Genomic DNA, 18,626 nt, shown 5'->3' with positions numbered 1-18,626 from the left:
AGTCTCAAAAAAAAAAAAAAAAAGCTAATACCTGTTCTTAGGTTTGCTTTTTCATCTATTCAGATTTACTTAGTCTCAGTTGTTAATTATCTATGTGTTGACTGTCATGCTGCATATAAGAGGATCTGTGTTAAACAGATATGGTTTCTGTCCCCTCTATTCTAATATAGATATGGATCAGTAAACATTGATTCATTTATTTAACAATTAAAAATTTTTTTTAGTTTTTTTTTTTGTGTGTGTGTGTCTCTTGTTTTTTTTATTTTTTTACCCACCCCACCCAGAACTAACAATTTTAAAAATTTAACTAACAAATAGCCACATGTTGTGGCTCACACCTATAATCCCAGCACTTTGGGAGGCCAAGGTTGGTGGCTTACCTGAGATCAGGAGTTCAAGACCAGACTGGCCAACATGGTGAAACCCTGTCTCTACTAAAAATACAAAAATTAGCCAGATGTGATGGCGGGTGCCTGTAACCCCAGCTACTTGGAAGGCTGAGACAGGAGAATCACTTGAACTAGGAGGTGGAGGCTGCAGTGAGCCAAGATTGCGTCATTGCACTCCAGCCTAGGCAACAAGAGCGAGACACCATCTCAAACAAACAAACAAACAAAAAGTTCATACTAGATATTATGCCAAGGGTTGCAGTGGTTACCAAATCAAATACAGCTCCTACTCTCATGGAGCCTACATTGTTTTTAGTGTTGTACAATTTATGCAATGCTTTAATTGTAATAACTCATTAAACGGTTTTATGTCTAAAGTCTTTATTTAGGTCTCACTTTCATGATTTTCACCATTTTGTATATCACTTATGCTATTAATTATTTAAAATGTTGCTTTAAGTGACTCACAACCTGTGCTATAATAAGTACCTTACATATGTTTTCTCATTTAATGTTCACATCACCCTTTCAAAGTAAAGCTTATCTTTATTTGTATAAATTAAGAAAAAGACCCACAAGATTAAGTGCCTTGCCACAAGTGCTAGAACTAACACAAGCAAAAGACTAGATTCAAATTTGAGTCTTTTTGATGCTATTGCTGATGAGAATCACTCAACTTAATTATACCCAAGTAGTTCACTTTGGTTCCTTTTTCCTATGTTATCTCCTCCTATTTCATCTTTTATGCATCCTAGAGACTTCTTAGATCCTTTGACAAAATCCCAAGAATTATTGAATATGAGTTTTTCCCTGAAGTATGAATAGATTTGTCAATCCTTTTGTAAGAGAAAGTTTCTGGAAAGTAGTTGTGAAAGTGGAAATACTTTTTTTCTTTACAGTTTCTTGCTTTTTTATAAAGAGGTGGATTCTAAGGAGAGGATTTTTTGCTTGATAAGCTGGTTATTGGATGTGAGACCATGATTTGGAAGTTTAGAAAATACAAGAGTGTTCCATCTGGTACCAAAGGATAGGGGAGAGGGTTAAAGGCCAGGATCCCAAAAGCTGAAGATTCTTTCAGGAGAGAAAAGATCTAGAGAGGAAAATATATTACATGTGAATATAATTCAAGACATCATTTATCAGGCCATGCAGAGCAAACATGAAGACATGTTAAAAGCCATGTCATTTCCCATACTACCATAGCTGTCAGCAGAAGGAGGATTTTGAAGGGAGTAAAGAGAGTGGGTGACTGCCAACCAAGGACATACTTTGTGAGAGCAGCAAAATTGTATCATAGGATTTTGTGAAATTTTGCTACATAAATATGATGGCAACTTTTTCTACACAAAGGGCCTTAGGCAAATTTGTAATTTTTCCAATAGACATAAAATTGTTAAGCCATGTACTACTTAAAATGTGCATTGGTATGCAGCATACATGTGTTGAGAAATCCAGTTTGGGTCGACTCCAGAACAAAAATAACTTTCTAGTACTTTTAGAATATAAAAATACTATTATGTATGTGTCAAGTTCACAAACATCAAGAATAAGGTTATTTAAAAGAAAGCTTTATACAAAATACTTTTCAATAAAGAGATTATTAATACTTGCCTTTGTGCTTTTTCTTTAGATTTTAGCCTTCATCCTAATAAGGAACATCCCTGGATATGCCCGTTCAGTTTACAGTTCCTTTTTTGCTTGGTTTGGAAAAATTTCATTAGAGGTTGGTACGTTAAATAGTTTATTTATCGCATACATCCAGGTGTTACGTGTGTGTGTGTATGTATGTACATGTGTATGTGTGTAAATATAACACATATATATGTGAGTATGAAAATCAGACGTACTTTTTTCTAAACTAAAGCTATTGTGGAATTACAGGGAAAAGACTCAGAACTCTCAACAATAGTGAAGTATTTTGAAATGTTTTTAAGCCTTATTTTAAAATGACTAGATATAGATTATTTGCAAAATATTATTTACGTTGTCTCGAGCTTTCAAGCACAACCAAGATGCTGAGATCAAGAGAGAAAAATATTAGACCAGATATAAATGAAATCAAGCTGAGAGGAGTTTGATTTTTTGTTCATCTTCATAATTAAATATTATATTACTGGAATGCAGTTTATTGATGTGTACCATAATAAAATTTACCCTTAATATGATTGGAAATTGTGGGAGAAAGTATAAACTCATTACATTTTGTGTGAGATACATAATATGAAATTATTTACAAGATCAGTTTGAACAGTAGGTTTTGAAATATATTCTGAGTAGTACAAGCTTTATTATTTGAAATAGAATGTTTTAAAACAATTTATATTGTAATCATAACATATATTTTAGAGTTTTTAGAGTGTAAGATTTATTAAATTGCCTCTTAAAATAGGGAAAATAAATTCCTCTCTGAGTTCCTGAATAATTGTTTTACCATTTTCTTTGGTCCCATTTATAAGAGAGATTGTATTAACAGTTGGAATTCTAAGTAGTAGACTGCAGTGGACTTTTCAGGGCCAATAGTGAGACAAAAAGCTTTCTAATGTTATTATGCTATCAAATGTTTAAATTAGGAAAAACTGTAATTTATTCATGGATTCTCTGTAAATACCTGACTTAAATCTTTTTTCTCCTAGCTATTTATTTGCCAGTACCACATATGGCTGGCAGCGGACACAAGGGGTATCTTGGTACTGATACCTGGAAACCCTATGCTCAACATCATTGTCAGCACTTTCATATTTGTTTGTGTGGCACATGAAATTTCTCAGATCACTAATGATCTTGCACAGATTATTATTCCTAAAGATAACTCATCTCTCTTGAAAAGGTTGGCATGTATAGCTGCATTTTTTTGTGGACTCCTCATCTTATCATCCATTCAAGATAAATCAAAACAATAGGTTCCAAAAATTCTAAAAAACCTAAATTCTTCAGGCTTACTTTGTGTCTGTCTAGAATAGAAGAGCATCTATCTGGAGATATAAACATATATGTAAATATAAACCTGTGTGGCAAGTGGACAGTTCTGTGACATCTGTTGAACATGTGTGGTTGTATATATTGGGAATGTACATATCCAGTGTCAAATACTAAAAACAACAACAACAACAAAAAACCCAGAATACATTGTATAGGAGAGCATGTGAAGTCTTTTCTACTGAATCTATGTTTCCATTTGTAGATGATTTTAAGTTAACATATGAAGGCAGGGGAATGATTACCTTTCCAGTAAAAAGTATAGATAATTAACTTAGAGACACTACGAAGAGTTTTGCTATAACTAAATTTGTGGTAATAAGACTGTCTGCACCCATATTCATTGTGGAACTTCCTATTTCATTGGAAACTTTCTTACTCAAGAATGACTGCAGTATTGTTTTCTTATATGTGCAATGAAGTGGAATGATAAACAGTATGCCTTTAATTTATATGTGTTCTTGTTCTGATGTTATGTTTCCTGAAATGATTTTTCTTCCTAACTGTGGTTTTCAGGTATGCAAGCCTAAATCTTTGTACACTTTTTTCACAGAATAGTTCTGGGGCTCCATGACAGGGTTTTGTCATTGTTGATATTATTGTTGCTTCTTTTTATAAAAAAGCCAAAATTTTGTTTCCAATCCAAACATTCACCTGTTTCCTTTCCTCCAGCTATACCAGTGTAATACAAGTTATCCTGTGGATTCATTTAATATGTTATCCCTACTAATTAATTTTTGTATATTATTTCCAATGTTTGGAAAGTTCTTTATGGCCATTTGGTATTTCCTATTACCCACCTCCTATTTTAAATATTTATCAGTCTAAACTTGTACAGTATAGTAAACATACAAGTTGTTATGATTGAATTGTATTACCATAAGTAGAATTTTAAGTAAACTGGTGACTTTGGGCAATAAATGTTTTTGCTTTTTGTTTTGTTTGTTTTTTTCTACAAGCTGTTAGAGGTATACATTTATTTATCTGTTGTACAGATTTGATTAATTTTTAATGTTTGAAAGATTGCACTTGTTTGCTTTTACTATGTGTGGGGTAAAATATTTTTCTGTTCACAGTGTATGAAAATATGGAGTAATTTAAACAGTAAATAAACATTCTGTGGATGCTTATTTTTATATTGGCAAAGTATCAATTAAACTATATGTGTTCTTTTTCAAAAATGCTGGATCCATTAATGATTGGTTCAAATATCTGATTTATTTCCTTAACTTAAATTTTCTTTTAAAATTTCTTAGTATATATATAGGAGTAGATCACTAAGTGATAGTTGGGTAAGAAATCATTTAGTTATCAGAGCTTCAAAGGGTCATCTGCTTTCCACTAAGGAAGTTTAAGCATTACGGTTCAGTAGTGATTTTGCTTGAAGATTTAAAAAATGTAATTATTATTTCTTTAGCACTGGATTTATGTGCTATTGATATATCCCCATTAATTGAGGAATATTTATTGGACAGAAATGTGTGTTCTTTCCTTTTCTCTCTTCTTTTGCCCTTACTTAATCTTTTGACATTTCCCAGATAGACAATTGTAATGATTCATTGCTCTGCCTCCTAGACTGCAGCCTTATAAGTAGAGAATAGTATAGTTATAAATCAAAAACTTCCAAGTACTGTGATCACATTATTCTTGCTCATGTAGCTTGCCAATGAGTAGAGTGCATTTTAATTTAGCTTGTAAGTTTTACCACCTGAAAAAGATTCTTCTTGATGAAATAATTGAAAAAGAAAGATGACCGGTATCCCTGTGTGTTTTAGAAGCACTTATGTCTTCAATAGTGATGCCCAAGTGAATATATACTTTTCTCTCCTATTTGAACTCAAGCCTAAAACTTACCTGTTAAGCCCCGTTTCTTCATCACATGTTCTTATTTAATATAAAGCACTGTTTTTACATATAATTATATACAATAATTCATATAATTTAAATATAATATATTTGTAGTTAAAATATATTTTGTATTTGATTTTCTTAATTGGTCTTAAAAGGTTGTTGTGGAAGCTACCACAATGATAGCACCTGTATATATGGTAAACCTCTTAATATTTTATTTTCTGCATCGACTCAGATACTGACCAATGGCATTAATCATACCATTCTTCAGAATAAGATTTTTAACAGAATGTTCAGATACGCCAAAGTTGAGATAAAACCACAGAGGTTCTCTAAACTCAGATTTTCTGTAATAGAAATCACAGTCAGAAATCTACCATCTGGCTTTAAAAGTGACTCAGTTCTACCGCAATCTTCCTCCTTTCGTTTGCCAAAACTTCCCAGTTTTGTGTATAGCCAACAGAAGTATTAAAAATTCAGCCCACACCTAAATTAATAGTGTTTTACAAGGATGTGGAACCTGAGTTCATTTACTATTCTTTTCTCCATGTTCATCATGGATATTGGCCTGAAGTTTTCTTTTGTTGAGTCTCTGCTAGGTTTTAGTATCAGGATGATGCTGGGCTCATAACATGATTTGGGGGATTCCCTCTTTTTGGATTGTTTAGAATAGTTTCAGGAGTGGTACCAGCACCTCTTGGTATGTCTGGCAGAATTCACTGTGAACCCGCTGGACCTGAGCTTTTTTTGGTTGGTAGGCTATTAATTGCTGCCTCAACTTCAGCCCTTGTTATTGGTCTATTCAGGATTTCAACTTCTTCCTGGTTTAGGCTTGGGAGAGTGCAAGTGTCCAGGAATTTATCCATTTCTTCCAGGTTTACTGGTTTATGTGCATAGAGTTGCTTTTAGTAATCTCTGATGGTAGTTTTTATTTCTGTGGAATCTGTGGTGATATTCCCTTTATCGTTTTTTATTGTGTCTATTTGATTCTACTCTGTCTTCTTTTTTATTAATCTAGCTAGTGGTCTGTCTATTTTATTGATCTTTTCAAAAAACCAGCTCCTGATTTATTGATTTTTTTGAAGGGTTTTTTGTGTCTGTATCTCCTTTAGTTCTACTCTGATCTTAATTATTTCTTGACTTCTGCTAGCTTTTGAGTTTTTTTGATCTTGCTCCTCTGGCTATTATTCTTTTCCCAAATGACTTTATACCAAAACCTTAAAAAGAGAATGCATCCTGGATATAGTCATTGATGTCATAAACTGGATATGTTCCATTGCTTGCATTCCAGATAATTCAGTGTTTACCTTGATGAACTGGTTGTACCACATGGGAGTCTGCTGTATAACAGGAGATTAGGTAGGATTGTACTTACAGATTTTTGGAACATTTAAAAGAAATTCAATTCTTTACATCATTCAAGAGAAAAATGACCTTTTTAGCTTAATAGTGAAGACCGAAATAAAGATTGCCAATTTTTGAACTGGTTGGCAGTTCAATCCATCTTAGCACTTGGAATATTTCTCTGCAAAGACATTCAAAAAGGATTACATACATTCATGACTTAATTTTTTCATTCTTAGAATAATTGTGATTTGGGAAGGTGTATTCTGGTTCATTTTCTTATACTAAAAGTGGTTTCCAGAAAAGGAAGTGGTGGTCCGAAATATATTCCCAAAATTGTGGTGGTTGATGACTGATGTCCAGAATAGATTTCTGATTTTAATTAATTAATTAATTAATTTTTTGAGACAGGCTCTTACTCTATCACCCACGCTGGAGTGCATTGGCACGATCTTGGCTCACTGCAACTTCCGCCTCCAGGTTCAAGCAATTCTCCTGTCTCATCCTCCCAAGTAGCTGGGATTACAGGTACCTACCACCACTCCTGGCTAATTCTTGTATTTTTAGTAGAGGTAGGGTTTTGCCGGTCTCCAGTTCTGGCCTCAAGTGATCCATCTGCCTCAGCCTCCCAAAGTGCTGGGATTACAGGCCACAGCCACTGTGCCCAGCCTGATTTTCTGATTTTAAATCTTACAAAAATTTAATGGCACTATTTGTTCTGCCATTCCATATTGATAGAGATAGTAGGAAAAACGAGACACAAATGGAAGTTATTTAACTGCCATTCAATATGGTACCGAAACCTAAATATAACAATATTGGAATACCCAAATTCTGTATCTCTCTCTCTCTCTCTCTCCATATATATATATATATATATATATATGGAATAATTTCTTTAAAAATTAAGCAAAAATATTTATGTTCATAAATAACCATTACAAACAATTTGGGTGGAATATGAAATTGGATAAAATACCCTTTGTCTTTCAAGGATTTGGCAGTAAAATTGTCCTGAACATCTGACATTTTATATCTTAGTAAAAAAGTTTTTTTTTTTTTTTTTTGTTTTTTTTTTTTTTTTTGAGAGGGAGTCTCACTCTGTCACCTAGGATGGAGTGCAATGGCATGATCTCGGCTCACTGCATCGTCTGCCTCCCAGGGTCAAACTATTCTTCTGCCTCAGGTTCCCAAGTAGCTGGGATTACAGGTGCATGTCACCACTGGCTAATTTTTGTATTTTTAGTAGAAATGGGGTTTCACCATGTTGGCCAGTTTGGTCTCGAACTCCAGACCTCAGGTGATCCATCCTCCTCGGCCTGCCAAAGTGGTATGATTACAGGCGTGAGCCACTGCGCCTGGCCAAAAAGGTATTAAAATTCTTATGTCAAATTCAAAGTAAAACCAAGAAAGAAAAATGTCATAATTAAATGTATTTTCCCTTTATTTTCAAATTAAGATATATTCAATATTATACATGCCTATGTTATATTAAAAGCTTATGCTGTCATTCAGTAAAAATAAAGCTTGATTCCATATTTGACAGTTTTGTTGGTTTGTTTGGTTGTTTTAATCCGTAGGCTTCTTTATTCTCTTTTCTATCCATCCCTAGTAAGTACTTGATTTTTGACTCTAGTTCTTTCATAAGTAGGCTAGTATTTTTGTTTTGTTTTGTTTTTAACAAGTCACAGAGTCAAAGCCCTGCTGATAGATGGAATGAATATGCCTTTCTTCATGATACTAGATTAGACATGTTTTTGAAAGATAACTAATATTGGGAGTGGCACGATGCATTTTTCTTAGGTTATTCAGGAGAAAATAGTGGCAGTTGTTTCTGGTGTTGAGAGAAAACTGGAACTGAGAACTCAGCACTTTCCTTGTCCCCTTCCATCTCATCCCCACCACTAGACCCTGTCAATGGGAGAGACAAAGTGATGGAAAAACATTTAGTTGAAGTCTGAGGAATCCAGTACTTTCAACGTATATAATGCATAAGGCACATGGAGCTGGAGCCCTTTCTCAGAGGCTGCAAAATTTAAAATGGAAACTATAAAGAAGTAACACCTGGGCAAGAATATCCAGGAAAAGTTTTAGAGTAACGGGAGAAGTGGGACTTGTAAAGTTGTGTATTGGGATATATTATTAAGTTACAGTTACATCAGTATAGAATGGATGCAGCAATGTATAGGTTAATGGATAGAATCAGAAGCATAAAAGCATTTTATCAAAAGATACTAGAATAAGGTAATGGTTTGATGTCACATTACTGGGGAAAGGTGGAAATATTCTTTAAATAGTTCCAGGACAAATGCTTAACTGGAGGGTGAGAGCAGTAAATTCCCATTCTTACTGTATATACCAAAAGAAATGTAAAATGATTAATAGGTTTAAAGACATGTGAAATAAACAGTAGAAAATGTAGGTGAACATCTCCTCCTTAGATGAGAAATGACCCATTAAGGATGAAAGGTAAAGCTGGAATTGCTACATCCATTACAGGAAAATTTAAAATTTCACTGTGCCAAGAAACGTAAACAGAAAAAATCCTAGTGGGAAAATTTTACAACATTAATATTTGATAAAAATTTAATGTCCTGCTTCATGACCAGCCTGGCAAATATGGCAAAATCTCATGTCTACTAAAAATACAAAAAATCAGCTGGACATGGTGGCAGGCACCTGTAATCTCAGATACTTGGGAGGCTAAGGCAGGAGAATCTCTTGAACCTGGGAGGTGGAGGTTGCGGTGAGACAAGATCACACCATTGCACTCCAGCCTGGGCAACAAGAGTGAAACTCTGCCTCAAAAAAAAAATTAATATCCTGCATATATAGAGACCTCTTAGAGATTAGAAACACCAAGATGTTTTCCAGATTTCACTTGGTTCCTAATTCTGTACAGAAGATCACTTCATTCAAATACCTTAATGTACATTACACAAATGATTTAACTTGCAAGAACATCAGGAAACTATGGTACTCCAAGTTAGGCTTTCTATGGATGTCTTTTGGAAATTGCGGGGAGGGGAAAGATTTTTGAATGGCCACTATGTTTACTTATGCCTTCCTTAAATATCCAGACTAAAATTAATTAAGACTAGGTTATATTGAGCAGAACTTTGGAAACTAAATGGCCCATCTGTCTGTGTGAGAGCACAGATTCAATCTTTTTTTTTTTTTCTAAAGAGAACCTTGGCCAAAATCTAGAGTATTCCCTCAGAAACTAGTGAATATTAAACTCAAGTTTTTCTATGCCCACTCAATGTTTATTAAGGCTATGTTTTTCCTAGAACCCTAAAATGGCTGAATTCCAGTAATGAACCCTCAACTAGCTAATATGTGTCTTCTATGGGTTTGACTGTGGTGAACAGTATTTATAAAGGAATATTAGGGATTTGCTTTTTATCACTTCTTCAGATACTTTAAAATGTACCTGGGAATTAAGTCTGGCAAGTACCTAGCAAAGTGCACCTGGACAATTAACTTCCTGACTTACCCCTAGAATTTCTCTTGAGTTTGAAGGCATTGATTAGCATTGCAGGTTCTATAAACAGTTCTATGAAATTCATTGTGTCTACTATAGAAATGTTGATTACATTACACAGTGGGCTCTTTGTGTGGACTGGTTACTTCATTCTTGCCTTACTGTAATATTTGCACCTCTTCTAGACAGTTGATTTGCTGCTATCTTGGGTATACTGTGAGTTGGCTTTTTATGTTTACTGATAAGAAGCTAAAGCTAAATTTGTGCTCCATCACAGAAAACAGGGCACTTTGGTATTCATTATTTATATTAGTCTCACTCTTGACTCCTTTTTCCTTCTCATCTACTTCAGATGATGTTATTAGGCTACATTTTGCCTACCCTTATAAGCTATCTTACATTCTTTTTTGAAATAAGGCGGTCTGGTAGTCCTAAGTGTTTCTTCAGACCATACCAGTCAGGATGATCAAGAGTCATAGTATATATAAATAGTATTAATATTTTTGTCTTACTGGTTATGGTTGAAAATCTGAGTCTTCCAAGACATTTATCTCCTAATTAGGGTCCTGAGTTGCTCATGAAATGTCCCTATAACAAATGTTCACAGTTCTCTGCAATTCGCTTTAGTACAGTAAGGTCAAAAGTTCTCCTTATCCTGTTCACTTCATATGTTTCTTCTCAGCCAACACTGTTTCCTTTTTTTTTTCTTTGAGATTACCAAAAATTCCAATTAGTAGCTGTGACGTTTCCTTCTCTAACTGCCAGTTGTCAGTTGCTTTTTTGAGGTTGCCGCTCTGAGGACCAGATGTCAGGCTGCCACATCAGATGTTGAAACACACTTGCCCTTACGATATAGCAGTAACCTCTTCTATGGATACTTGCTTCTTACTGCCAGGTCATCATGCTGCAGCCTGGGAGTGGTTTCATTGTAGACCAGATGATCTCCCTACTGGAATATAGTCTCTCAGCTGACCCCTTTTTCTTTTATGCTAGAGAATGTTGGAGGATTCAGGAAAATTCCTGTTTCTTACGGCTTAGTTTTGCTGACCCTTCAGAAAAATACGAGACACTGAAACAACCTGATATGATCGTGCCTAGAAGGAGTTAGGTTTTCCTCATGCACAATCCTATCTTACATACAAAGGCCTTTGTAGAAACAGCAGTATCACCTTTAGGGGGGCTCTCCTCTGTGAATTTCCAATGATGTATGGAAAAAGTGAGTGGTGATCAAATTGCTAGAGAAATGAGTAGCAAGAGGGAATGTGGAACTTGAAGATGTTGAGTGGACCACTGAAGAAAAGAAGTTATACTAACTTCCCCCTTACCGCCTTTTCCAAATATCCTAAATGGAGGCAATATTAAGGAGGCCTCTTCCATGCAAGGGTTAGAAAAGGCCTCTGTGGAGATAATACTGAAGCTCTGGAAAACTCTTATACATAGCTAAGTAATTTGAGGAAAACAATTTTTTGGTGGTTTGGCCAATTAGAGAATGAAGCCATAACTAGTTACTTGCAGTTTTCACTTTTTTTCCTTAACAAAATGCCTGCTTATTTCCTTTATGCTTATGCAACTTGAAGGCTTGTCTTTTTCTTGGTAATTTAGAAGTATTTCTTTTATAATAAGTATGATAACTCTGCATGATTTTACAAACATTTTTCCCAGTTGCCACTTTCTTCTGTTTTGACTGTTATTTCTTACATTTTAAATTTTATCAAATCCATAATTTTTTTCATTACTAGCACAGCTCTTTCTTATTTAGGGTCCCCCTAACAGCTGGCTAACTTTTTTTTATCACTGTGCATGGCCAGAGCAGTATTACTAAGTATGGAATGTGTTGCCCCCAGAACCTAAAGAGCCTACCAGGCACTAGGAGCTTCCTTCTTCAGTAGGGAATACAGGATGCAGCAATGTGTTTTTTTTATTTTGATGGGCATGTCTTGGCTTAGCCCTGACTGCTGGACTCTTACTTAAGTGGCAAGTCTATTAGTCTTTTAATGGTTTATTTTCGATACTCTAGAGTACATGTGTCTCATCAAGACCTCCAGTGTGATAACCACTTTATTAGCATGATGTCCTCAACATAATCAATATAATATCCTATGGGATGTTTAGATAGTTCAGATCTCTTCAGACTATTTTATGACACACAGCCAAAGATTTACCATAGCCTAGAAGCAAATGAGTATTTTTGTCTTTTTCATGTGAATGCAGACAATTTCTGATTAGAATGGAAGGAACACATTTACTAGACCAGAGGACATGTACCTGAGGCCTTACTACTCTCCTCTAGCAATGAAGCTGTTTGGCATAACAGTTGCAGTCCAAGCTACTGCTTGGTTGAGCTTGTTGTAGTGTGCTGATACTCCTCAAGATCCATCTGGTTTCTGCAGGGTCGGACTAATGAATTAAAGTGATATGTTAAGGACCACCATCCCTGCACTATTTGGATCTTTAATGGTTGCACTAATACCTTCTATCACCCCTGGGATAAGAAATTGTCCAACTGAGGCTAACTTCAGTTTTCAAGTATGTAAATTCCAATTACACATTCAGGAAATGACCACAGAGTCTTGGCTAAAGTAGTAAATGGGGTCCATGGTCCAACAGGGTGGATCCATGGACATAGTGAACCTACTTTAGCCAAGACCCCATTTACTACTTAGCATTTGTGTGCTCCCACTCTGAAGGCCATGAAAATACTTTGGGTCTCCATGTATCAGTGTCAAACAGTTCTCAAAATGGCTGGTTATTCTCCTTTTAACAGCAACAATTACATTAGTAAATGTCTGTAAATCTTTATGAGGGAAGAACTGAAGAAAGCTTTGCAATATTGTACAGTATATATTTGTCATTGCTTTGCAGGGTTCTTTCTTTTGGGAAATTGGCCAACTCCTTAGGTGTTGGTTTCTAGATCTGAACGTAGTCTCAGATGTGGGAAATCAGCAAGAAATTGCAATGTTTTATTGGGCTATGGCTCTCAGCCTCTCCTGCTCCTCCATTCTCGCCTTCTGATTCTATATGTTAAGTACCATAGGAATTCCCTGCCCATCTTATTTTTCATAGGGACACCATATTCTTTTATCTATCTCTACTACTTGCTGTTAAGACCCTACCCCTAAGACTGTAATGGTAAAGTGTGACAATTGTGTGCCACTACCTGGTCTCTATTGTTTTGGGGCCCATCAATCCATTGTGAATAACAAGACTAGTCCTGTGTATATTTCCAACCCATGTTTTAGAGTCCTGGACTTCACATAAAGGCCTGAACTTTGTATAACAGACCTGCCTTGGCTGAGCGTTTAAACACCTCTGGTGCTCTGTATTTCTAGTTATTAAATCCTGAACTTTCTTCCCACTGAAGGGTAGAAGGTCCTCTTTGAAGCTACCTAAAAGGTCCTGTGACTGTAAGACCTACCTTATGTTGTGTTAACTGCCCTCAGCTTCTCATCATTCATTTACAGAGCATTCATACAACTGAGCAATAAATAACCCACTGACTTTGCTGTCCCTGTAGGTGTTAATTCTTCCCAAAACCTTCAGATGCCTCAATTGTCACATTGGTAAGAGTGCTTCCCTCCACCAGGACTTTTTTCCAGGTCACCACTAATGAAAATTTCAGCAATTAAGCCATCATCTATGCCAAGGACTTCATGATTCACATTCTTAGTAAGGGCTTCCCATTGCCCGCTGAGCATGAGTGAGCCAGTCTCCTAACCTCTTTCTTACCATGTACATTCTCAGACCATTCCAGGTACCAACTATGTCAGTTTGGGTTACCTAGAAGCAGACAGAATTATACTTGCGATAATAAATTTGCTAAGGAAAATACTTGTGAAGGATAATGGGGAAAGGTACCAGGCTTAGTTGGAGAATTGGGTAGGAAGAGCTTCAGAATGCAATACAGCTTCAAGAAAGCCTTGGCTAGGATGATGGTGAACTCCAAAACTAACATTACAATTGGAAGTGTCAGTCATTGAGCAGGAATAAACTGGCTCTAGTACTGCTGCCATGCCCAGTCATTGTCTGGGATCAGCAGCTGAGGGAGAGCCAGGACTTCCTCACAATATGTTTTTTGAAGGGAGAGCTGAGCAGCACATTTTCATGTCAACCACAAAGAATGAGGCGAGCATGTGTAGTTAATAAATGCAGAAATTTACAGTTAAATTCATGGGCTTCATCAAAACACCAGAAGAAAAACTGGGAATAGAATTATATGTTATATATATGTATATGAAAATTCTTAGTACAGTGTACATAGAATTTTAAGTAAGCAAAGAAAGGAGGGAAACAATATAATTTAATTTTAATCTAATTTCTGATATAGGAAGAATAGCTCAAGCATATAAACAAAAGAAAGCAAAATACATGTGATTATAATACAGAAAAGAAATATTTCTATTAGTCAAAAGAAATGCCACAAACAAAATTAAGAGTCAAATTGGAAAAAAAAAAAAAAAAAAAAACAACCAAAAACTTGATAAATAGACGTACTTTTAACATTCTTACATAAAGAATTCTTACAATTTGTTTTAAACACAGGTTTTCTCCAACTTATGGCTGGTTCATAGTTTATGATTCCACATAGATTCCACCTTTATTCTATTACTTTGGTCTCCATTACATAAATAGTTTAGCTTGGAGGGTATATCAGGAAGCAACACTGCTTAAAGCTGGACGTTCTAATGGGAGCTTTATTAAATTTTTTCTCTTTTTTAAATGTGCCGCAGTGGGCTTTTGGTTACACCTTCCTTAAACATTTAATGGAGTAAAATTATTGAGTCTGTGCTATATGGAGCAGAAATCTGGCCCCTCAATTGACCATTTGTCTGTGATTAAGAGCAAATTCAGAGTTTCTTCCTGAGGAGAACCTTGGCCAGGTCTTAACTACCCCCTCGGCTTATCATGATGTGGCAGTATAATGGCTCTTCCGGTTAGGCTTTTCAGCATGCAGAAATATTTCTCCTAACCCTGTATCCTGTAGCAGTTTATACTTGAGTTTGCACTCTCAATCAACCAAACAAAATAGCCATACTCCAGACATTTACCAGGGTATTTATATACGTTCACATTTATTTTGCTAACTGTGATGTTTAGTCTTACTACTTCCACCCTTCTTTTTTTTTTTTTTAATCTTTCTGTTATAGGTTTATTTCCTATTAGGACCAAGTCTATGAGTTCACATGCCACAGATTTTGTTTTATGATTGTCAGAGGCTAGAATGCTTCCATCTTGTTTTATATGTATTTTTTGTTGACTTCTCTTTATTATAGTGATTTATTTTTCTCTTTTCTAACATGTTGCAATGGTTTAGTTTTTATTTCTTTTCTATTGATTTGGGCCTCCCAGACCCTGCTTCTGTCATACCAGTGGTTACCTTTAATTCTTTCTTCACAATTCTGATATTATCTGAGTGAGGCCATGTAAAAGAAACAGACTTATAATTGAAACAAAAATTAAAATTGCTATGAGCCCATTTTTTCCCTCATGAAGCATTTTTGGCAAGGTACTTGAAAGTACCAGTGCAGTTATAAGGGGAGTGCAGAAAGAAACACCAGAGAGTTTGTAAGCCCCTGTCTTTCAACATTCTGGTTATCTTTAAAATACCAGGAAAGCTTAGTAGAGAGAACTGAAATAGGAATGTCTACTGTTGTCAGTCTATGCCTTCTAGCTTCTTTTTTCAAAGGCAAGGTCCTTTATTATTTCTTTGTTATGGATGTATTTTTGAATAGGGAATATAGTTAGATGGTTCAAAAATAAAATATTAAGAGCAGATAGTGAAAAGTTTTATTTTTCTTCTACAATTCCTCATCTGCCTACTTCCCATGACTATTCCTCCCCAACTACACATAGCCAGTCTTACTAGCTCTTTCTATATTCTTAGAGTTCCTTTATACCCTATAAGGAAATAGAAAAGTTTTTAAAGAAATAAACTGATTCTGAATTACATTTGGAATATCAAGAATTGCAAGAAAACCTCTGTTTTAAAGAAGAGCAGTACAGGAGGGTACTTTCACCAGAAATAAAAATATATTATTTTATAATGTATGACATAATATAATAGAAAGCCTTTCTAATTAAAACTGTGTGGAGCTGATGCATGAATAGCTAGTGATGTAGAGTAAAAAGTACACAAATTGTCCCATACATGTCTGTGAATTTAGTGTATGTTATAGGAAGTAAGCCAGTTACAAAAAAAGATGATTGTTTAATGAATAGTACTGGCAAGAAGGTTGTCATTTTAAACAAAATTAAGTTTTATCCCTACCACACATCATAGAAGTATAGAAAAAATAGAAGTGATATCCTGTATTACTTTGGAATGATATAGTACCCTTCATTCAAAAACTATTCAAAATCCAGAAGTCATAAAAGATTGACAAAATTTTCTATATTAGAAATTTTTTTTTTGCAAAGCAAAAACCATAAATCAAAAGATAGACTGAGAAAAAAAGTATTTGTATCTTACAGACAAAGGGATAATCTCCCCAAAATATAAAGACTTGCTAGGCATTGATGAGAAAAGAACAAACAACAGATAAGTGAGTGTTGTGGTCTGAATGTGTATGAATTAATATGTTGAAATCTAATCGCCAATGTGATGGTATTTGGAGGTCAGGCCTTTGGGAAGTGATTAGGTCATGAGGGCAAACCCTCATGATTGGGATTATTGCCATTGTTAAAGAATCCCCAGGGAGTTTCCTTGCCCCTTCCACCATGTGAGGACACAGTAAATGGCCATCTAGGAATCAGGAAATTGACCCTCTCGAGACATCAAATCTACCAGCACTTTGATCTTGGACTTCCTAGCCTTCTATACTGTGAGAAATAAATTTCTGTTGTTTATAAGCTACCCAGTCTATGTTATATATTATAGCAGCCCAAATGGACTAAGACAGAGGGGAAGCAGTATAAGCAACTATTCACAGAAAGGGAAATATTAATACCTTTTAAATATATAACGAGATGCAAGTTGACAACACACTGTATTGAGTGAAGGTTATGGCAGGACAGCACAGATGCATTGCTGTGGGAATATAAATTCCTAGGGTCCCTATGGAAGACAGTATAGATATGCATATTAAAATAAAAAATACATATACCACATCTGGTAACTTACATTCATATTGGTGGAAAGGGGTATATAAATAAGGTCATTCACTGCAGTATTACTTGTAATTGATTGTACAATTGATAATTGTGATTGGAACTAACATCATCAATAAGGGAATGGAATTGGAAGTAACATCATCAATAAGGGATTGATGATGTGGTGTCCATACTATATAATACCATGTAGTGGTAACAAAGAATGGGGAGATTATGTATTAATAGGAAAAAATCTCAAGGAATATTGCTAAGTGAAAAAAAAATTCAGAAATCTGGGTATAATTTTTGTTTTTAAGAAGACAGTGTCTCACTCTGTCAGCCAGGCTGCAGAGCAGTGATGCAATTTTGACCCATTGCAGCCTCAACCTCCTAGGCTCAAATAATCCTCCCATCTCAGCCTCTCAAGTAACTACTACAGGCTGGCACCTTCACACTTGGCTAGTTTTTAAAATTTTTATATAGATGGGAGTCTTTCTATGTTGTCCAGACTGGTCTCAAACCCCTGGCCTCAAGTGGTCCTCCCACCTCAGCCTCTCAAATTACTAGGATTACAGGTGTGAGCCACTACGCCAGGCATGAAGTGTGTCTCTTGTAGACAACATATAGTTGGATCATTTAAAGAACTCCATTCTACAAGCCTCTGACTTTTGGTTTGAAAATTTAATCTATTTAAGTACTGACAAGAAAGGATTTACTTGTGCCATTTTATTTTTTTACCCTGTCTTATTACGTTTTGGCCCCTATTTCTTCCACTACTGCCTCTTTTCGTGTTTAGTTGATTTTTTTTGTAGTGAAAGGTTGTGATTCCCTTCTCACTTCTTTTTCTGTGCATTCTATAGATACTTTCTTTGTGGTTACTATGGGGCTCATATTTAATGTCCTAAATTTGAATTGATAACTGCAATAGCATAGGAAATCTGTGCTTCTATACAACTGTATCCCCTTTTACATTATTGATGTCACAGATTACATATTTATACATTGTGTGCCCAATAATATAGATTTATGTTGTTTTATACATTTGTCCTTTTTTTTTTTTTTTTTTTTTTTGAGATGGCGTGCCTCCCTCTGTCACCCAGGCTGGAGTGCAGTGGCACAGTCTCAGCTCGCTGCCAACAACCACCTTCCAGGTTCAAGCAATTCTCCTGCCTCAGCCACCTGAGTAGCTGGGACTACAGATATGCACCACCATGCCCAGCTAATTTTTGTATTTTTAGTGGAGACAAGATTTCACCATGTTGGCCAGACTGATCTCGAACTCCTGACCTCAAGTGATCCAACCACCTTGGCTTTCCAAAGTGCTGGGATTATAGGCATGAGCCACTGCATTCAGCCCACATTTGTCTTTTAAATCATTTAGACAATAAAAAGTGAAGCTATGAAGCAAAATTACAATAGTATAAGCTTTTGTATTTGCTGATGTGTTTACCTTTACTGGAGATCTTTATTTCTTTATATGGCTTTGAGTTACTGTT

General features: G+C 35.4%; 1 protein-coding gene across 2 annotated transcripts in view; it reads left to right on the top strand.

The window, feature by feature from the left end:
* Window positions 1–18,626, top strand: part of CASD1 (CAS1 domain containing 1) — a 74,707-nt gene that overhangs the window by 43,881 nt on the left and 12,200 nt on the right. The window contains exons 17-18 of one of the 2 annotated variants that reach the window (XM_032252939.1): window positions 2,020–2,112; window positions 3,023–4,546. In XM_032252939.1, coding sequence (XP_032108830.1) covers window positions 2,020–2,112; window positions 3,023–3,289 — 360 coding nt within the window. In that variant the 3' untranslated portion in view covers window positions 3,290–4,546. Of the gene's footprint in view, window positions 1–2,019; window positions 2,113–3,022; window positions 4,547–18,626 lie in introns of those variants that run through there. The other variant, XM_032252940.1, reaches the window with a different exon arrangement.

Source organism: Sapajus apella, unplaced genomic scaffold (genome assembly GCF_009761245.1).
Source record: "Sapajus apella isolate SASKATOON/1434 unplaced genomic scaffold, GSC_monkey_1.0 scaffold81, whole genome shotgun sequence".
In the NCBI taxonomy this organism is placed as follows: Eukaryota; Metazoa; Chordata; class Mammalia; order Primates; family Cebidae; genus Sapajus; species Sapajus apella.
Note: the sequence above shows the minus strand (reverse complement) of the source record. Positions and strands in the feature narration are given on the sequence as shown.